Genomic DNA, 22,760 nt, shown 5'->3' on the forward strand with positions numbered 1-22,760 from the left:
ATAGATATTCCATCCAAAAAAACCAGAATACACTTTCTTCTCAAGTGCTCACAGAACATTCTTCAGGATAGATCATATCTTGGGTCACACATCAAGCCTTGGTGAATTTAAGAAAATTGAAATCGTATCAAGTATTTTTCTGACCACAACACTATGAGACTAGATATCAATTACAGGAAAAAATCAGTAAAAAATACAAGCACATGAAGACTAAACCATATACTACTAAATAACCAAGAGATCACTGAAGAAATCAAAGAGGAAATCAAAACATACCTAGAAACAAATGACAATTAAAACACGATGACCCAAAACCTATGGGATGCAGCAAAAGCAGTTCTAAGAGGGAAGTTTATAGCAATACAATCCTACCTCAAGAAACAAGAAACATCTCAAACAACCTAACCTTACCCCTAAAGCAATTAGAGAAAGAAGAATTAAAAAAACCCCAAAGTTAGCAGAAGGAACTAAATCATAAAGATCAGATCAGAAATAAATGAAAAAGAAATGAAGGAAACAATAGCAAAGATCCATAAAAGTAAAAGCTGGTTGTTTGAGAAGATAAACAAAATTGATAAACCATTAGCCAGACTCATCAAGAAAAAGGAAAAAAATCAATAGAATTAGAAATGAAAAAGGAGAAGTAACAACTGACACTGCAGAACTACAAAGGATCATAGATTACTACAAGCAACTATATGCCAATAAAATGGACAGCCTGGAAGAAATGGACAAATTCTTAGAAAAGCACAACCTTCAGAGACTGAACCAGGAAGAAATAGAAAATTTAAACAGACCAATCACAAGCACTGAAATTGAGACTGTGATTAAAAATCTTTCAACAAACAAAAGCCCAGGACCAGATGGCTTCACAGGCGAATTCTGTCAAACATTTAGAGAAGAGCTAACACCGATCCTTCTCAAACTCTTCCCAAATATCGCAGAGGGAGGAACACTCCCAAACTCATTCTACGAGGCCACCATCACCCTAATACCAAAACCAGGCAAACATGCCACAAAGAAAGAAAACTACAGGCCAATATCACTGATGAACATAGATGCAAAAATCCTCAACAAAATACTAGCAAACAGAATCCAACAGCACATTAAACGGATCATACACCATGATCAAGTGGGGTTTATTCCAGGAATGCAAGGATTCTTCAATATATGCAAATCAATCAACGTGATACACCATATTAACAAATTGAAGGAGAAAAACCATATGATCATCTCAATTGATGCAGAGAAAGCTTTTGACAAAATTCAACACCCATTTATGATCAAAACCCTGCAGAAAGTAGGCATAGAGGGAACTTTCCTCAACATAATAAAGGCCATATATGACAAACCCACAGCCAACAGCATCCTCAATGGTGAAAAACTGAAAGCATTTCCACCAAGATCAGGAACAAGACAAGATTGCCCACTCTCACCACTCTTACTCAACATAGTTTTGGAAGTTTTAGCCACAGCAATCAGAGAAGAAAAGGAAATAAAAGGAATCCAAATCGGAAAAGAAGAAGTAAAGCTGTCACTCTTTGCAGATGACATGATACTATACATAGAGAATCCTAAAGATGCTACCAGAAAACTACTAGAGCTAATCAACGAATTTGGTAAAGTAACAGGATACAAAATTAATGCACAAAAATCTCTTGCATTCCTATACACTAAGGATGAAAAATTTGAAAGAGCAATTAAGGAAACACTCCCATTTACCACTGCAACAAAAAGAATAAAATACCTAGGAATAAACCTACCTAAGGAGGCAAAAGACCTTATGCAGAAAACTATAAGTCACTGATGAAAGAAATTAAAGATGTTACAAACAGTTGGAGAGATACACCATGTTCTTGGATTGGAAGAATCAACATCGTGAAAATGACTATACTACCCAAAGCAATCCATAGGTTCATTGCAATCCCTGTCAAACTACCAATGGCATTTTTCACAGAACTAGAACAAAAAATTTCACAATTTGTATGGAAACAAAAAAGATCCTGAATAGCCAAACCAATCTTGAGAAAGAAAAACGGAGTTGGAGGAATCAGGCTCCCTGACTTCAGACTCTACTACAGAGCTACAGTAATCAAGATAGTATGGTACTGGCACAGAAAGAGAAATATAGATCAATGGAACAGGATAGAAAGCCCAGAGATGAACCCATGCACATATGGCCACTTTATTTTTGGTAAAGGAGGCAAGAATATACAATGGAGAAAAGACAGTTTCTTCAATAAGTGGTGCTGGGAAAACTGGACAACTACATGTAAAAGAATGAAATTAGAGCACTCCCTAACACCATACACAAAAATACACTCAAAATGGATTAGAGACCTAAATGTAAGGCCAGACACTATAAAACTCTTAGAGGAAAACATAGGCAGAACACTCTATCACATCAATCACAGCAAGATCCTTTTTGACCCACCTCCTAGAGAAATGGAAATAAAAACAAAAATAAACAAATGGGACCTAACTAAACTTAAAAGCCTTTGCACAGCAAAGGAAACCATAAACAAGATGAAAAGACAACCCTCACAATGGGAGAAAATATTTGCAAATGAAGCAACTGACAAAGGATTAATGTCCAAGATTTACAAGCAGCTCATGCAGCTCAATATCAAAAAAACAACCCAATCCAAAAATGGACAGAAGACCTAACTAGACATTTCCACAAAGAAGATATACAGATTGCCAACAAACACATGAAAGAATGCTCAACATTACCCATCATTAGCGAAATGCAAATCAAAACTACAATGAGGTATCAGCTCACACCCCTCAGAATGGCCATCATCAAAAAATCTACAAACAATAAGTGCTGGAGAGGGTGTGGAGAAAAGGGAACTCTCTTGCACTGTTGGTGGGAATGTAAATTGATACAGTCACTATGGAGACCAGTATGGAGGTTCCTTAGAAAACTAAAATTAGGGCTTCCCTGGTGGCGCAGTGGTTGAGGGTCCGCCTGCCAATGCAGGGGACGTGGGTTTGTGCCCCGGGCTGGGAGGATCCCACGTGCTGTGGAGCGGCTGGGCCCGTGAGCCATGGCCGCTGAGCCTGCGCGTCCAGATCCTGTGCATCGCAACGGGAGAGGCCACAACAGTGAGAGGCCCACGTACCGCAAAAAAAACCAAAAAACTAAAATTAGAACTAGCATACCACCCAGCAATCCCACTCCTGGGCATATGCCCTGAGAAAACCATAATTCAAAGAGTCATGTACCACAGTGTTCACTGCAGCTATATTTAAAATAGCCAGGACATGGAAGCGACAGATGAATAGATAAAGAAGATGTGTCACGTATATACAGTGGAATATTACTCAGCCATAAAAAGAAACGAAATTGAGCTATTTATAGTGAGGTGGATGGACCTAGAGTCTGTCATACAGAGTGAAGTAAGTCAGAAAGAGAAAAATAAATACCGTATGCTAACATATATATATGGAATCTAAAAAAAAAAAAGGTTTTGAAGAATCTAGGGGCAGGACGGGAATAAAGACGCAGACGTAGAGAATGGACTTGAGGACACGGGGAGGGGGAAGGGTAAGCTGGGACAAAGTGAGAGAGTCTCATGGACTTATACACACCACCAAATGTAAAATAGCTAGCTAGTGGGAAGCAGCCGCATAGCACAGGGAGATCAGCTTGGTGCTTTGTGACCACCTAGAGGGGAGGGATAGGGAGGGTGGGAAGGAGACGCAAGAGGGAGGAGTTATAGGGATAGCTGATTCACTTCGTTATACAGCAGAAACTAACACACCATTGTAAAGCAGTTATACTCCAATAAAGATGTTTTTTAAAAATAAAAAAGTAAAGTCTACCGAAATTTTGTAGAAAACTCCATGACATCGAGATCGTGGTAATACATTTCATTGATTTGCTAGTATATACATAATAATTATAGCCATTTAACATCCAATAGTCACTGAATATTCATGTTAAAGGGATCTTTTTTGTTTTTAAACATCTTTATTGGGGTATAATTGCTTTACAATGGTGTGTTAGTTTCTGCTTTATAACAAAGTGAATCAAAAGGGATCTTAATAAGATCACATACTCTGCCACCTGTGCATCCAGTCAGTTATCTCAGGTTTAGTGAAGTGACACGAGTCGCTTGAGATTACACAGCCCATGACTTAGCAAAATTGGGCCTGGAAACAAGTCTTAAGTTTTATGCACCAAAGCAAAAATTCCAAGATACTCTTGACTTTACACAGTGAGAAGCCAGAACAAAGAACAGCTGCTAGACTGAAAATAGCCAATGAGAACTCTGCATTAAATATAGAACCCCCAACCCTACACGTTTTACGTATCTGCTTAGTGTTAGAGACTGACCTTTTTCCAAGTATTTTCTTTTCTCTTAGGATTTCCAGTTCAGTAATTTCAGCTCTCTGGTAAGAGCTGAGATACATAGTTACATGCGCTATTTTTCCTTTTTCTGTGTGTTTAGTTTACTAATGTCTAGGGCCATCTGTGCCTATACTGACCACCGCTATTCTAACTGTAGGTCGTGGGTCCTGATGTCGGAAGCACTTACAGTTGAAGCGGGTTGAGTAGACATAAAGAAACTGGGCTATTCTGTGGAAATGTTTCAAAGAATACTTCCTGCTTAAAAAATTCTGAGTGAACCCTTGGCCCCTTATCTTCCAGGGCTCAGAAGAAAACAACTTCCGTTTCCTTGACGATAGGATCATCATCTCCAAAGACAGGGGTGACCACAGCCGTGATTCAGCCACTGTCTGTCCCTGTTCAACAGGTAAGTGTTCCACAGCCTACAAGGAGTCAAACTCACTGAAGAATATAACTAGTACTCCCTTGAAATATTTTCTAAGTGGACACAGAACTGGGAGATAAGAAAATGGTAAATAAAGTTCTTCCTTTTAATGCACTAAAAATAATCTCTAATCAAAGACATGCCACAGGGGTTCCCTGGTGGCGCAGTGGTTGAGAGTCCGCCTGACGATTCAGGGGACACGGGTTTGTGCCCCGGTCCGGGAGGATCCCACATGCCGCGGAGCGGCTGGGCCCGTGAGTCATGGCCGCTGAGCCTGCGAGTCCGGAGCCTGTGCTCCGCAGCAGGAGAGGCCACAGCAGTGAGAGGCCCGCGTACCGCAAAAAAAAGAAAAAAAAAAAAAAAAAAAAGACATGCCACCGATAAATCAATATCTGCATTTCCTTTGGGAATTTCTCTTTCTAGCAGGCAATACTCTGATAAAATGGCATCTGTTTTAGCTATTACTGTTGGATTCTCCCCGTATGTGCCACCTTCTGTGTAGCCAAATTCATTAGCTCCTTTAAAACAAAGTAGAAGACTAGAAAAGTCCACCTGCCGACAAAAGTTTTCCCGTCCTCTAAGAGCTAAACAGATAATACAGAAAAAAATTCGCATTCCTTCCCTTCACCATGCAGTTTTATCCTGCTTTTTTATTTCATTGTAAGACTGCTTTATCCAAGAAAGAAAAGCGGTAGAAATGACTGGAAAGTCATTGTAGTAAGTTTACTTTGCAAAACACAAACATGAAGGTTTTTTTAATGTAAAAGATTAAGATCTAGATGTTTCTGAATCAACCGTGATACTTTGTGCTGTGACGAGTATCTTCAAACCCAACACTTTTGAAATGTGAACTCATTCCTACCTCCTAAGTGTGTCTAAGGAACAGCCGTGTGCCCTCCAGGTACTGGGCACCCATGCGTATTTTAGAAATTCTAGTATGTGACTCACTCTGTGATGTGTAGCGTACACAGCCAGTGAAGAAAACACATCTGAGATCATAAACTGGAAAAGAACCAACCAGTAGAAGTTACTCAGCGATGGCACGTATAGTAGATATTTCCTTTAAACCCCTAACCCAGAGTGGACTTTACAGAAATAGTTGTGATTAAGGCAGTGGACTCCTTTTAGTGTTTGATATTTAAGTATTGGTAAGTATGTAATGAATGCTAGGCCCTGTCAGCGGCCGTGCTGTCACCCACACGGGTCCCTCTTGGGCACCGTCCCAGTAACGCCAGGTCATAGAGCCCATCTTTTCAGCGGTTCGTATGTTCCAAGTGTGACCCATGTGCCTCTGCTTTTCAGGCTCCCAGCCCCACCTCGTGCCTCTGCCGGCCAGATGGACCCACAGCCGCCTGCTTCCCGCCTGTTTTCACCAAGGTCTGGCATCTGTGCGTCTCATTCAGTGGGTCTGCTCTGGGCCTTAGGTTCCATTCCCCTGTGGCTTCGTGGAGCAGTGTTTAAAAATTACAACGAGTGGATGAGTAGGCTCTTTTCATGGTTACCTTTGGGCTGAGTAGATATTTGTTGCGTAGCTGCTGTGTGACCGTAATTTGTAAAGGGTCTGAGAGAGGTGGCCCTGCTCACGTTGGACCTGACAGAGCTCAGAATAGACTGGGAAACAGTACAAGAAACAACACAAAATGCTGTGTAGGGAACTGGGAGAACCGGCAAGTTTTATAGACATTTTTTTAAAAAACTGACTAATTTTCAGTTTGTCCAAGTTGGTGTTTTGTGTTGCCAAGCTGATGACATGCATTTCATTGGTCAACTGTTCAGCTCAGAAATGGTCCCATGTAGTATTTCTTCTCTGTTTCCTACCCCCCTTTTTGAGAAAGTTATAAACTTTATTTTTTTTTATCGGAGTGTAGTTGATTTACAGTGTTGTGTTAGTTTTAGGTGTACAGCAAAGTGATTCTGTTATACATAGACTTTTTTTCAGATTCTTTTCCCTTATAAGTTATTACAAAGTATTGAGTATAGTTCACTGTGTCATATAGTAGGTCCTCGTTGTCTGTCTCTTACACATTATAGTGTGTTCATGTCAATCCCAAACTCCTAATTTATCCCCCCTCCTTTCCCCTTTGGTAATCATAAGTTTTCTATGTCTGTGGGTCTGTTTCTGTTTTGTATATAAGTTCATTGTGTCATTTTTTTTTTTTTTGAAAGACATTTTAAAAGGCACAAGGGAGAGGTGCACCATGCCTGTGTACCAGTACACTGTCAGAAGTCATGACCCTAGACCACTCTCTAAATTCAATGCAAATCTAGCTCAAATTCCAACAGGTTCCTTGTTTTTATTTGTGTTTGATGTTGAACTTGGCCGTTCGATTCTAAATATTTTGTGGAAGAAAAAGCGGCTCAGAGCAGCCAGGGCCCTCCTGCACAAGCAGGAGGAAATGGGGTTAGGGATCCGAGATGTCAAGACTTCGCAAGGCCAGAGCATCAGGAGAGCAGTGCTGGCTCAAGGCTAGACAAACGGACGAACGAGGCCCAGAGAGCGCCCACAAGACACCCAAGCAACCCACGGTCACTGAGCGGGGTGGGTTCTTCCAGAGGTGGGCCCCGACCTCACACTTTTCACAAAAATCAATTCCAAGTACCTAAAGACAGAAGTGAAAGCAGTTTCTATAAACCCATCATCTAAAAGCTATAAATCTGCAAGGCAGCCAAGAAGAGCATCTGAATAGTCTTCATGTAGGGAATGATTTCTCTTTCCTAAGCCAGCCTGCATCCAGCTTGCTTAAAGACCTTTTCATAAACAGGGTATTGACCGGAGGATGCAACAAATGATAATTGTTGACAGCAACATTGAAGTCGCCTCCCAGGATAAAATACCCAAAAAGAAAGAAAACAAGGCATGTCAAACCTGCCAACAACCGTGTCGGTGTAACTGCCCATGAGGTCGTCCATCCTTTGGTGCTTAGAGCAGGAGTTGTTTACGGAGGAGTGGGCACGACACGTTTACCTGTAGTTTAAGAGTTTTTCTCAAGCAGCCTCGTGAAACTAGCCGGGAAATCTGTGTTACCTGCCACACTATTGCTGGGGACACAGTTGATTTTGGAGCCAGAGCCGATCAAGCGTGTCCTGGTGGCACCAGGGAGGGGAGAGGCCCCGAGAGTTTCCTTTCCTCCCTCAGGGCCGCGGAATTCCTCCAGGGCCATGAGAGACCCTCAGTCCCAGGCACACACCCTGTTCCTTTCCCCTGCAGTGCAGTCCAGCTCCTGAGACAGAGGTTCCAGCAGCGGTGTCCCCCCTTCCCCAGAGAAAACCAGGAAGCGTTCTCTGAGCTTAATAGAAAGAAAAGCAAACCAGAATTCAGCATTTTTACAAAGCTTGAGTTTTTAAGTTGCAAACTGTAGAGTGGCCGGAGCTCAGGGCCATGTCCCCGTGCCTGCAGCTCCATGTCCTGGGTCTGGACAGTGGATGTCCCCCCGTTCTGCATGGTCGTCTTCTTCCTCACTGGCACCTGTGCCCTTTCCCTGTGGGTGGTGCCTCTCCCTGCTCTGCACTGTCCTTTGGGGGCCTGGGCTCTGGTTCCGGAGGGGATGGTGGTGACAGGGGGTGGCCTGGGCTTTGCATGTCCACTGGCGCCTCCATCCATGCTCTCCCACGTCGCTGGGAAAGGTTCCCCGGGGCTGAGCCGGAGCCGCAGAGCTGGCGGGGACAGCGGGGCTGTGAGTCACAGGGACACACATGGGGCCAGGAGAGCGGCCTGCTCCGTGTGGCGTTTCTCCCCAGAGCGGTAGACCCTCCAAGGAATCTCAGTACCAGGTGGACCTGACGACAAGAGATGCTCTTCTGTGGACCCTGAAACACCCAGGGTTCCCAGAGTCTGCCGAGTGGACGACCCTGACTGCCAAGATCAGCCTCTGAAGGTGACCCTTGGCCTCCCTTGGGGTCATCACTGTGGTTCCTACGAGCGAACCATGTTTACAGTGGCTTCTGTCAAGAGAAAAAGCTCACTCCAGGAGGGGCCAGGTGGCACACCTGGGCTAAGTGCAGAGGTTTGACTGTATAAAGTCTTTGGCATCTTCCCATTTACCACCTATGTGATATTCCAGTGTTTGAACAAAATGCATAATCCTAGGAGCAAACAAGAGTTCCCCCTGTGGTGTCTGAAGGCTCACACATGAAGAATACTTGTGCAGCATCTGTAACATGCTGTGAACACTTCCTGGACGAGCCGGGGGCGTTGATTCATCCGTCCACATAAGCTGGACCCCGTGGGCCATATCTTCCCTGCTGATCTGCTAAATTAGCGCTTTCTTGACCAATCAGAAAGTGAAAGTCAATTTAAAACCAGAGATTTTCCTACAGTTAAAAATAAGGGTGGAGTAAGAATGCACTCAGAAGTAGGTAATAATCTTCACCTTTCCATTAAAAACAAAACAAAAAAAAAGACCTTAGCCACCAAAATTCTCATGAAATGCCTTCCCAGACTTCGCAGTAGACTTTTATGGTCCTGCCCGCATCATGGACTTTGAGGATTCCCACGGGGCCGGGGCACACACACTGCAGGCCAGTTGCTGCAGGGTCTGTTGTTCCCAGCACACCATTGGCTGGCACTTCAGAAAAATGTAAAAAGCAAAAACAGAAATAGAAGAAAAAAAAAAAACCAACTTCCTGATGTGAATTTGTTTGCTTTGGGTCTCTGCATAGGTGAATTACTTGATCATATTTGACATCTTTTAAGAATTCTTCATGTCCTTTATCAGATGCAATACTCTGTAGTCAGAAGGGTAGATAGCCAGAAAGTTTCAGTGGGCCCGTGGCTAAGCGATTGCAGAGGGGAAGGGCAGAGTGCGGACACCTGGAAGGGGCCAGTTATTCCTTTAGTATTTAATAGCCAGTTTACAAGCTTCACGTCTTTGCGTCTGTGAAGCAAACGCATTTCTGGTCTGTTGGGTTGTAAACATTTATTGGGCTGGAGTTGGAGTAGGTGGCACCAGGGTGACAGCAGGGGAAGAGGCAAGGAAGGTCAGGTGGGGGAAGTGCTCCTGTCTTCTTATTTCACTCAGAATCTCCAAATGAGAAAATGCCAACCCTCATCCTGGTAAAGCGGACCCAGGAAGCTGGCGGGCAGAGGTGGCGCCCCGCGACAAGCTCAGAGCTTGGGAGACAAGTGGGGTCTCCTTGCCTTCCTGTCTGGGTCTCAGGAATCTACACTCAGATAGAGTGCGATTCTTTAAAGACGTTTGCGTTCCACCAGCTCACTCTTCAGTGTAGATAAAGGTACCCGTTACTGTAAAATTCCATGAATACTAGAGCCGTACCTTTGCAGGGTGGGCCCAGCGTTTCTGCCGACCCCATGGGAAGCCTTACTCACTTCATTACATGCAGTTAAAGGTGTTTCTCCTGAGCTGATTTTATGATGCAAAGCCTGCGTTTGCTTCTCTAAGGTTGGGAGGTGTTGCTCTCTGTTGTGAAGCTGGGTGAGACCACACCAAGGCCTTACGTGCACGGATCCTTGCATTTCAGGAGCTGCAAAGCATCTCAGCCTCCAAGGGACAGGCAGCCGTGCTGGAGTGCCGGGTCCGAGGCACGCCCCCACTGCAGGTCCAGTGGTTCCGACAAGGCAGTGAAATCCAGGACTCTCCAGACTTCCGGATCCTCCAGAAAAGTAAGGAGAGGGGCCCGTCCCACCACCCCCAGGTCTGACCAAGCCCTCTTGTCCAGCTCCAGGAGAACCGGGAAGGGCTTAGTCACTGAGATGCATGGATTTCTTCCTTCCTCCCTCCCTCCCTCCCTCCCTCCCTTCCTTCCTTCCTTCTTTCTTTGCGTTTTATTTGTTTTAATATTTAATTTAATTTTTACTTTATATTGGAAGATAGTTGATTTACAGTTTTGTGTTAGTTTCAGGTGTACAGCAAGGTGATTCAGTTATGTGTATACATATAGTCATGCTTTTTCAGAGTCTTTTCCCATGTAGAATATTACAGAATATTGAGTAGAGTTTCCTGTGCCATATAGTAGGTCCTTGTTGATGATCTATTTTATATACTGTAGTGTGAGATGCATAGATTTCTGTTCTCCGAGTGGGGAGGGTGTGCAGGGTGCACCACGTTAAAGCCGCCCTGATGGAGTTTGTCTTCACCATTTCTGCAGACATGTCCTAGACAAGGTCACAGAAAAAGATGGGTAGGTTTAGTATGAACGGAAGCCCAGTCTAATACTCTGTTTTGGTTTCTTTTTTTTCTCATGTGGGAAACAGAACCTCGATCCACAGCTGAACCTGGTAAGAAGCTTTTTCTTTTTTTCTCTCTGGTAATGTATCTCTTTGGTTTCAATAGCTCTTTGTTTCCGTTTTAAAGCCATCAGCAGAACAGTGTTTTTGCAGTTCCCTGGAAATGTGAAACCTCCTTACAGACAATATCTTCTTTATCGTGGGGTCTGCACGCTGCGTTTTACATCAGGTTCTTTATTAGGGAAACATGAAGTTCCATTCAGACAAGAAGGTCAGGCTCAGTGACTGAAGGCTTTTAAAACTGTAGTCTGTTATACTCAGAAAGCAAGCTGAGCTCAAGATGAAAAAACATCCTGCTAAGATTCCAGGAGAAAAGAGTGATCTGCGGCATATTTCTGTTGACCAAAAGCCACCAACAGCTAGACCCCAGCCTGGAAATGCACCTCACGGGAAAGCAGCCCAAGGATGTCAGCAGAGTGACCACCGGGCGTCTCTCATTTATGTGCCCTGACCCATGAGCGCTTCCTCTGCTACACCAGGAGGAAAGACATCTTGCCCTGGAATTGCACATCCCTGGGCCTCGCCAGAGCCATGTGGTCCAGAAGCCCAGGTGTCCTCCCCTCCCGCCTCGCACTTCTTGTATTTTTATGGCTCCTCATAGACGAAAACGATGTTTATAAGAGAAGCAGAAATTTTTGTCCGGATGTTTCACAGTACATCCACCTCGAAGACTACTTTCTTAGTATCTTTCCCATCAGCAAAGTCACCAGTTTCACTCCCTTCTTGCCAAAGGGTGGAAAATGTGTGTCTCTGCTTCAGCATCACGCAGACCCGGCTGCACATCTCTTGGGAGCCAGACCCGGCTTGGCCTTTCCCGGGGATCGTGGTGGCTCCTGGTCAGAGAGACCGAGGCCAGTCCTGAGCCTCTTACACCCGCGCACGGGGGCCTGGAAAGCAGAGTGTGAGCCTGTTAGGGTCCAAAGCGGAAGGGATGCTGAGTGTCATCCCGAGGGAAAAACTGGAATTGATCTGACGCCTTCTTTTTTAAAATTAATTAATTTTTATTGGATTATATAGTTAATTTACAGTGTTATGTAGTTTCAGGTGTACAGCAAAGTGAATCAGTTATACACATGTATATATCTCCACTCTTTTTTAGGTTCTTTTCCCATAGAAGTCATTACAGAGTATTCATAGAGTTCCCTGTGCTATACAGTAGGGCCTTATTATCTATTATATATATACGATAGTGTGTATATGTTGATCCCAATCTCCCAGTTTATCCCTTCCCTCCCCTTACCCCCTGGTAACCGTAAGTTTGTTTTCTGTCTGTGACTCTACTTCTGTTTTGTAAATAAGTTCATTTGTACCATGTTTTTAGATTCCATATATAAGTAACATCACATGATATTTGTTTTTTTCTGACACTTCACTCAGTATGACAATCTCTAGGTCCATTCATGTTGCTGCAAATGACATTATTGTGTTCTTTTTTATGGGTGAGTAATATTCCATTGTATATAGGTGCCACATCTTCTTTATCCATTCCTCTGTCGATGGACAGTTAGGTTGCTTCCATGACCTGGCTATTGTGAATAGTGCTGCAGTGAACATTGGGGTCCATGTCTCTTTTTGAATTACGGTTTTCTCTGGATATATGCCCATAACTGGAATTGCTGGATCATATGGTAGCTGTATTTTTGGTTTTTTAAGGAACCTCTACACTGTTCTCCATAGTGGCTGTACCAGTTTACATTCCCACCAGTAATGTAGGAGGGTTCCCTTTTCTCCACACTCTCTCCAGAATTTATTGTTTGTGAGTTTTTGATGATGGCCATTCTGACCAGTGTGAGGTGATACCTCATTGTGGTTTTGACTTGCGTTTCTCTGATGATTAGTGATGTTGAGCATCTTTTCATGTGCGTATTGGCCATCCGTGTGTTATCTTTGGAGAAAGGTCTATTTAGATCTTCCTCCCATGTTTTGATTGGGTTGTTTGGTTTTCTTTTCTGTTGAGCTGCATGAGGGTTTTTTATATTTTGGAGGCTAATCCCTTGTTGTTCGCTTCATTTGCAAATATTTTCTCCCATTCCGTGGACTGTCTTTTCGTTTTGTTTATGGTTTCCTTTGCTGTGCAAAAGCTAATTGGATACCTTCTTGTTGTGAGTTACACCCAGACCCCACCGCCCACCTGTACAGTCCCCACGTCAGGTACTGTGGTCACTTTTCAAACTGTGGAAACAACACAACTGCATGTTTTGCTGTGACATGGCTTTGTCTAAGATTGCACAATGCTGTTCCCTGATACAGGGGACTTCTGAGACTCAGTCTCCTGCATGACCTGATGTGGAAATCCTATAGGGGGTTAAGGCATATCTTTTACATTACTATTTTAAGTAGACTAGGCAGACATGGATAGATGGATAGATAGATGAATGGATAGATGGATAGATAGATAGGTAGGTATAAAAGTAGGAACCAAATATCTCCTTTATCCACAAGAAAGTTTGTGTGAACAAATCTATGGAGTAGGTTATCTCTTCAGGTGCTTTATGTACAATAATACTAAAACCTTGGGCCAAAAATTCTGAAGGCATTCCTGGTGGAATGGATTAAGACTGCTTTGGTCTTGCATTTTGGATTCTGTTTGAGTTCATGCAACTCTTCTTTCATCGTGTTTTATCCATTGTCATCACCTACACAGGTGATATGACTTATTAAACGTCTCCTGTGATCTGTGTTGGAAAATCATAAACTAAGCATCACCTGAAAATTTAAAACACTGGGGAGAAATTGCATAGTTTAGTTTCTGAGTATGTGTGTGTTTGAAAATTGAAAGCTCTCAACACACCAACTAAGAAGGAGTATTTGGGCGAGGAGGGAAGAGAGAAACTCCTTCAGCCCCTCCACCACCCCTCAGACCCCATACACGCCTGTCTCAGTCGTGTTTGCTGTTTTGCTTCTAGAATATAGTTTTTTTTTTTGTTGTTGTTGTTGTTGTTTTTGCGGTACGCGGGCCTCTCACTGTTGTGGCCTCTCCTGTGGCGGAGCACAGGCTCTGGACACGCAGGCTCAGCGGCCATGGCTCACGGGCCCAGCCGCTCCGCGGCATGTGGGATCTTCCCGGACCGGGGCACGAACCCGCGTCCCCTGCATCGGCAGGTGGACTCCCAACCATTGCACCACCAGGGAAGCCCTAGAATATAGTTTTGATCATGAATTATTTAGTGAAACCAGTCCTCAGCAGCATCACGGGGTAGTCTGACCTCTAGAATGTTCTTAAATGCTTTTTGGTTTAATGTGGCAAAATCATGCCAAGAAGAGCGGGAGACGGAAGGCCTTCCTCGTAAACTGCATGTCCTGGCAGCGTATGAAAAAGTCTGCCCTCGCTGTGTTCGCTGAAGTTTCCTATTTTCGATCGGAAGTTCGATCTGGAAGCATTTAAGAAAACAGACTCCTCCGTTCAAACCACAATAATAGCGCTTGCTGAAGACAGATAATTCCTGATAGAGCGATATTTCAAGCAAATCTGTCAATCCAAGGCAAACACGTATATAGTCAGGAGCTATGAAAAACAAGACACCACTCGTCTTCCTCGACCTCTGATAATTCCTCCACAATTATATTCTCCACGACACGGTTGGAATTGCTTCCTTTTCTTCATACAGGACCATGAAAACACTCTGCCTCAGAGAAATTCCCTGGTGGTCCAGGGAGTCGGCACTTCCACTGCCGTGGTCAGGGTTTGATCCCTAGTCAGGGAACTAAAATACTGCAAGCTGAGATGCGTGGCCAGAAAACAAAAAAATACCCTTGCTCAGAAATCTACACTTGACACGGAGAATTAAATAAAATCCACACGCATGAACGACTGTCCAAGTGACTGCTCACATGAGTTGTCATGAGTTAGAACTTTAGAACAAGCACACACTGACACATTTGTAGTTAAACAATGTCCTGACTTGCCTGACAGAACCAGGTATGATTACGATTCCTTTACTAATAGGCGAATGTTTTCTAACATTTACTTGAAGTTGACCATTGATGCTTCCAGGGGAAAAAACAGAACATGTATTGAATCTTTCACTGTCCTTAAATGACCTGATGGACTATTGCATCCAATACACAGACCTCTCAACTACTCAACCTTAGAGAATGTACATAGGAACTGGCTTCCCTTGTGGCTGTTTTTTAGCCACTGTTAAATGGAGAGGAGAAAAATTGACATGACTACGATACATCTGAGGCAAGAGATGAATTTTACAGAACTAGGCCGGAGATATTCTCCAAATGCTAAAATGTAAGTAGCCTTTGAAATTCAGAACATACCGGAGCATATGGTTTTCCTGCCCTCTCTCCCCTTCCTGACATGATCACTCGTGCTCTCTCCCCGCTGGCTGGCCTCCCTCCCTCCCTCCCTTTCTTTCCCCATATCCCCCCCTCATTTATTTATATATCTCTTTTTTTCTTCTCTTCACTCTCCTTCTTTTTTCTTATTCATGGGCAAGATATTTTAAAGCCCTAGAAATGAAACTGAAATGCACTAGTGCCTGGTCACAGCCCCCGTAGGGATTAGATGTTTAGATAAGGAAGGAAATAGCCCATTCCCTGCGATGCATTTGTGCAACGGAAACAGGTTTTTCTTGTCACTCCTCTGCTGGGTCTGTCTGATGCGTTTTCCACTCCTATCTTGTCTAGACAGAAGTCAGCTTGCATCACCCATCTTCTCAGACAGCTTTGTGAGTCCATAGCAGTCAGCTTACTCAGAACCCACATGTGTCTGTCATAGTACCTGCTCTGGCCTCCTTTGTTGACGTTCCGACTTTACCCTGATTGCATCCTTCAAAGACCAGTTGGGGGGCGGGCAGGGCCACAGAAGACTCCTTCAACAGCTGTCCGCGCTCAGGTCCTGACTCATACGTCTGCAAACAGCCACAAACTGTATCGCGTTACTTCTATAGCACTGTCTCATGACACGCAAAATCGAAACTCCAAAAACCAACGTGTCTTATGGTTGGGGAACGGTGCATGTAAAAGTGCGGTGCCCTGACTTTCAGTGTGCATCCAGGGCCACCCACCCTCCTAGATCTTGGAGAGTGGAATCTGTGCTTTGGTCCCGTGAGTCACGATGTGAAGTAAATTATAGTTTAAATGTACTGAGGTGCTGGGCAGTAGGAGGGCAGCGGTGAGGGTGTTTGAATGCGATTCCAGGTTAAGATTGGAGTAAACAAAAGTGGGTTGGGTAAAGCCTGTGGTTCCCAAACTGTGTGGCAAGGCGCCCTGGGTGCCACACCGTCCGGCAGAGGTGCTGGAGATGCTGGAGATTTTTGACAAACACAGTGACACTTGACATCTCATGGGGACGACTGCCGGCTTGAAACAGTTCCAACGTTACATCACTCTACATTCTCTGCTGTGACGTCATATCTTTGTGAAACTGAGTTTTTGGTGTGTGTGTGATAAAAATCAAGTCCCACGTGAGAATCAGGTGGACTGTGAAAGCAGGCTGGCTGGGTCCCATCTGATTCCAGGAGGGATTGTGCCCTCCCAGCAGATACATACATCCATTAGTAAGTGATTGTGGTGCGAGCAACTCCCCAGAAATCAGCTTGGAGGAAACAGACTTGCAAAGAGAAGAAGATGTAAAAACAAAGCAACGCTCTCGTCGGAGGGGTAAGAAAATCAGCGCACCCAAGAAGTAAAAATAACAGGTATGAGGGGGGAGGAGAGGAGGGACGTTCAGAAATCAAGGAATGCTTGCGATGAAAAAGCTGGTAGCAGACATGAAAGTTAGGAAATGTCTCTCAAAGTAGGAGAAAAAGACAGAGAAGGGATGTAGAGAGAAAAGGTAAGAAAATTCGCATGTAGAGACCCGCCCCGGTAGACTACACGTTCATAAGTAGGATTCCAGGAGGAGAGAACAAAGGGGAGAGATTATCAATGAAATTTGTTTTTCATTCCCCAAACGGAAGGATATCAGTTTCCAGATTGAAAGGACCCGCTGAGAGCACAACGTATGAAAACACACTGACAGCAGCGTGCACCGCTGTGAAATCCACAACATCCAGAACGAGGCCATGATTCTCTCCGTGTCCAGGGAGGAAGCACCAGGTCTCAGCAAACTAACAGTATCAGAGTGACCTAGGACTTCTCAGCAGGCTTACTAGGTACACAGACAGCGAAACAACGCCTTCCAGATTCTGGTGTAAAATGACCTCCAACTCCATAAGGAGATGTGGTCAAGATTTTTCAGAGTTGCAGGGTCTCAGGGATTTTCCTCCACAGCTTGTCTGTAGGGTGTGCTCCCTGCAGCGAGAGAATTCACCGGCCAGAGCAAGATGTGAGGACAGGAACATGACAGCAAATGCAGCCAGAGGCCGGGGTCCCCGGAAGGCACGGCTACACATCGATGTGTGACAAGGACAGACACGGCAAGGCATTCATCCCTGAGAGCTCAGGGCCGCTGCCCATCTCCTGCCCTGACAACAGACGGTTGCGGGTGAGCTGACCCCAGGTCGCATCTCTGCTTGGCCCGGCCTGTCACTGCCTGCCGGGTCGGTTGGGAACCCTGTTACCACCCACGGAAGTGCTCTGATTTGACCCGGTGCTGAGATCTGGAAGTTGGCCATGTTGACCTTAAAAAGAGGGATTTCGGAGACACAGACACTACCAGTGATTCCTCCGGGCTGTCCAGTTCCTGCCCATGCTTAGCCCCTCCAGGTACCCACCGACCCACCCCCGGGAGCCCCAGATTTCCCCGGAAACCTCGTGGCCTTGCCCACCCCTTACCCCTGAGGGCTTTGGTAAACGTCTGGGGAAGTTGAACTTTTTTCTGACGGTGGCCTTTTTTTTTTTTTAACATCTTTATTGTAGTATAATTGCTTTACAATGGTGTGTTAGTTTCTGCTGTATAACAAAGTGAATCAGCTATATGCATACGTATATCCCCTCTGTCTTGCGTCTCCCTCCTACTCTCCCTATCCCACCCCTCTAGGTGGTCACAAAGCACCGAGCTTATCTCCCTGTGCTACGTGGCTGCTTCCCACTAGCTATCCATTTTACATATGGTAGTGTATATATGTCCATGCCACTCTCTCACTTTGTCACAGCTTACCCTTACCCTCCCCGTATCCTTAAGTCCATTCTCTAGTAGGTCTGCATCTTTATTCCCGTCTTGCCCCAAGGTCCCTCATGATCATTTCTTTTTTTTTTAATTCCATATATATGTGTTAGCATATGGTATTTGTTTTTCTCTTTCTGACTTACTTCAATCTGTATGACATACTCTAGGTCCATCCACCTCATTACAAATAGCTCAATTTCGTTTCTTTTTATGGCTGAGTAATATCCCATTGTATATATGTGCCACATCTTCTTTATCCATTCATCTGTCAGTGGACACTTAGGTTGCTTCCACGTCCTGGCTATTGTAAATAGAGCTGCAATGAACATTGAGGTGCATGTGTCTTTTAGAATTATGATTTTCTCATGATTATGCCCAGTAGTGGGATTGCTGGGTCGTATGGTAATTCTATTTTTAGTTTTATAAGGAGCCTCCATACTGTTCTCCACAGTGGCTGTATCAATTTACATTCCCACCAACAGTGCAAGAGGGTTCCCTCTCCTCCACACTCTCTCCAGCATTTATTGCTTGTAGATTTTTTGATGATGGCCGTTCTGACTGGTGCGAGGTGATATCTCATTGTAGTTGTGATTTGCATTTCTCTAATGATTAGTGATGTTGAGTATCCTTTCATGTGTTTGTTGGCAATCTGTATATCTTCTTTGGAGAAATGTCTATTTAGGTCTTCTGCCCATTTTTGGATTGGGTTGTTTGTTTATTTGATATTGAGCTGCATGAGCTGCTTGTAAATTTTGGAGATTAATCCTTTGTCAGTTGCTTCATTTGCAAATATTTTCTCCCATTCTGAGGGTTGTCTTTTCATCTTGTTTATGTTTTCTTTTGCTGTGCAAAATCTTTTAAGTTTCATTAAGTCCCATTTGTTCTAATTAGAACACTCCCTAACACCATACACAAAAATAAACTCAAAATGGATTAAAGACCTAAATGTAAGGCCGGACACTATAAAACTCTTAGAGGAAAACATAGGAAGAACACTCTATGACATATATCACAGCAAGGTCCTTTTTGGCCCATCTCCTAGAGAAATGGAAATAAAACCAAAAATGAACAAATGGGGGCTTTGTTCTGTGCTGTAGGTGGCCTTTTCTTTACACAACAAGATAAACGCTTGTTAGCATTTAAAAACTTAGTGAAGTAAGTCAGACAGAAAAAGACAAATATCATAGGATATCACTTATACATGGAATCTAAAGAAATGGTACAAATGAACCTATTTACAAAACAGAAATAGAGTCACAGATGTAGAAAACTTATGGTTACCAGGGGGTAAAAGGGGAAGGGATAATATGGGAGATTGGGATTGACATATACACACTACTATGTGTAAAATAGTTGACTGATAAGGACCTACTGTATAGCACAGGGAACTCTACTCAGTACTCTGTAATGGCCTATGTGGGAAAAGAATCTAAAAAAGAGTGGAGATATATATATATATATATATAAATATGTATCACTTGCTGTACAGCAGAAACTAATACAACATTGTAAATCAACTATGCTCTAATAAAAATTAAAATAAAACTAAAGAATACATTTTTGAAGGATACATACATATGTGGTAAACATATAAGGAAAATCTAAGGAGTGATTATCTCTAAAGGGGAAGGAAGATTCAGCTGGGGAGGGCGTATGGGGCATTCTGCAGTATTGATCATCTTTTATTACTTAGACTTATTGATGGGTATGCAGGGTTTCATTTCATTGTTACTCCTTAAACTGTGCATTTTTATTAAAAAATTTTTTATTGAAGCATAGTTGATTTATAATGTGTTTATTTCTGCTGTCCAGCGAAGTGAATCAGTTATACATATATATAGTCTTTTTCATATCCTTTTCCGTTATGGTTCATCTCAGCATATTGAATATCGTTCCCTGTGCTCTACAGTAGGACCTTGTTGTTTATCCATCCTATATGTACTAGTTCACATCTGCTAACCCCAAACTCCCAATCCATCCCTTCCCCAGCCCCCTCCTCTTTGGCAACCACAAGTGTGTTCTCTATGTCCGTGAGTCTTAAACTGTGTACTTTAAATATCGTTCTCTATATATGATACAGTTTGAAGTTTTAAAAAATCCTTTATAAAACCTTGTACAAGGCTTACAGTTACCCACACTGAATCTCATCTTGCTGATTTTAGCCCAGAGTCCTTTTTTATTAGTTGTGTTAGCCAAACCATGTGGTTTGGAAGGTAAAAGCTGGATTTTTTTTTTTTTAAGTTAGGCTGGCCCCCAAAGGGGGTAAAAAAAACCTGTGAGGGAAGACATTTATGAACGTGTTCCCTCATTACCCAGAGGACTTAGTAATATTATCCTTGCTGCGTCATCATTTTATGTTTCTGCAAACAAAATGGTTTTGTTTGTGTTTAACCAAGAGTTCAGCATGTCCAAGAACTTGAGTGAAATTTGGGGTTAACCTCTGAGAGAGAGTTATGTGATTAAGTAATTTTTAGGCAACTTTAGAAAGCAGAATTTACCATCAGCAAAAATGGTTTCCAGTTTACTAAGTTATTATATGCCCTCAAATCAAAAGTCACCAGTTAGGAAAATTGGATTAAAAAGGATTGTACTTAGAGTTATTAATAACTTTAAATTTTTGCGTTTTTTAAAGGACATTTTTTAAATAAAAATAAGTGAGCCTCTATTTCCCTTTATTTGAGACAAGCAGTCACTTCCTGATTCCCATCCCTCACCAAAAGGTACTTCATAGAAATCTTAAGGTCTTTGTTCGAATAAGATGTTACTAGATGAAAATTCAGTGCTGCAGCTGGGCTCATCTCCTGTCCTGCTGGCTTTCTTCATCCCTGTAATGTCAGAGCCATCCCAGCTGAGACGCTCCTTTCTCTCAGCAAAATGTGAGCCTCTTGTCACTTTCGGATGAAATTTTCCAAGAGAATCAAAGCTGAACAACTTTTAGGGCATTGGACTAATGTTTTATCTAGTAAAAGTCCCTGAGACATAGCAATGTCCGAAGATCACCGAAAGAACTCGCCAGTGCTTTTTTATTCTTATTTTTTCTTCCATATGTAGACTGTCCAGTCGGTCATCAGCTCTGTGCATGAATCTGCCTCATTTTATGCAATAGAAGCGTTGCTGAAAACTCATAGAAAATGAAGTTAGTTCAGTCAGATTCGAAACATGCAATCTTTTCCTTCTCAAAAGGGCCCTCTGGAGGAGAAGGGGCCACTGTATAAACAAGCTCAGGTTTTCTTAAAATGGCATAACTCAAAAAAAAAAATCAAAATTGTAGATGACACAAGAAGACACTCTAAGAGTTGGCTAGATCATCACTCCAAAGCCACTTTCTGTTATCCCTGCTGGATAAGATTTTATCCTGATTTAAAATGTAGGTTCAGGGCACAGAATTGTGTTAACTGTAAACACTGTTTACGGGGAAAGTGTTCTCAGGCATTGAGAGCAATGGCGTTTCTCTGTGTCTCCAGAAAGTCCATCTTTCCAGGGTGAGAGAAGACCGTTCAAGTGCATCAGCCCTGGGAGGACAGTGCAGGGAGGGAGAGGTCAGCCACGGCAGCTGACGGCCCCAGGCTCCCAACAGCGTCCTCTAAGGTGGAGCCCATCTCCCAGAGGACAGCCAGGATGGGAGGGGGGTAGTTTTCCCCAAATCTCTACAGACTGGGCTGTTCATTTCTTGTCCCACCGTCATGGCCACGTGACAGTGTCCTTTGGACTGGGCTTGTATCCTTCCAGTGTATCTCATATATTGGAGGACACACAGCCCACCTACTTGGGCAGATGGGTTTCTAGTGAGTTACTTGGGTAGTGAGAGTAATTGAAGCGTTCAGATCCAGGAAACTCCTTGTTTCCCATCTTAAATCTTTTATTACTTCATTTCACATTGGGTTTCTCATGTCCTGGACCAGGAAAAAATGCAGAACAGCTAAGAGGCCTTGTGCTGTCGGAAGAAGGAGCTTGTGGGGGACGGGGTGTGACTGTCAGCATTTTGGCCTCAACATTAACCATGACCTTGAGAGGATCCCTTTGGACCTTGGACCTCACTTGAAGAAATGAGCAACTTGGGCTCGTCCACATACAGTCCTTTACAGCTGTAATATCCTGTGCTTTATTGACCCTCCTCTGGTTAAGGACACTTCTAACTCATCTCGTAACCATATGTATTCAATTTAAAATTCCCAGTCCCCGTTGCCTTTCCAGATACATCTCACTTTCCCAGTGATTCATCTTATGTGAAGCTCTGACTTGAATTATTTCCACACTTTACTCCTCTTTGATTGAGAAGCCTCGAACTGCGTGCAGTACACTCAGAAACACACAGGGTACCTTCCTTCACGCCCTCTGTCATCCTGTCATTTTCCTTCTCTTCAGGGAGCCTTTTTATCAATAATCGTGTTCTTTAAATGTATTCAAGCCTTGGGACTTCCCTGGTGGTGCAGTGGTTAAGAATCCACTTGCCGATGCAGGGGACACACGTTCTAGCCCTGGTCTGGGAAGATCCCACATGCCCCAGAGCAACCAAGCCCGTGTGCCACAACTACTGAGCCTGCGCTCTAGAGCCTGTGAGCCACAACTACTGAGCCCATGTGCCTGAACTACCGAAGCCTGCGTGGCTAGAGCCCGTGCTCCACAACAAGAGAGGCCACCACGAGAAGCTTGCACGCCGCAACGAAGAGTA

General features: G+C 43.6%; 1 protein-coding gene across 1 annotated transcript in view; it reads left to right on the forward strand.

Annotated features, from left to right (window-relative positions):
* PALLD (palladin, cytoskeletal associated protein) overlaps positions 1-22,760 on the forward strand; it is a 387,834-nt gene that overhangs the window by 162,192 nt on the left and 202,882 nt on the right. Inside the window, exons 4-7 of the mRNA XM_065879773.1 lie at positions 4,658-4,763; positions 6,084-6,158; positions 10,260-10,401; positions 10,993-11,016. Coding sequence (XP_065735845.1) covers positions 4,658-4,763; positions 6,084-6,158; positions 10,260-10,401; positions 10,993-11,016 — 347 coding nt within the window. The remainder of the gene's footprint in view (positions 1-4,657; positions 4,764-6,083; positions 6,159-10,259; positions 10,402-10,992; positions 11,017-22,760) is intronic.

The sequence above is a fragment of the Phocoena phocoena genome, chromosome 6 (genome assembly GCF_963924675.1).
Source record: "Phocoena phocoena chromosome 6, mPhoPho1.1, whole genome shotgun sequence".
NCBI lineage: Eukaryota > Metazoa > Chordata > Mammalia > Artiodactyla > Phocoenidae > Phocoena > Phocoena phocoena.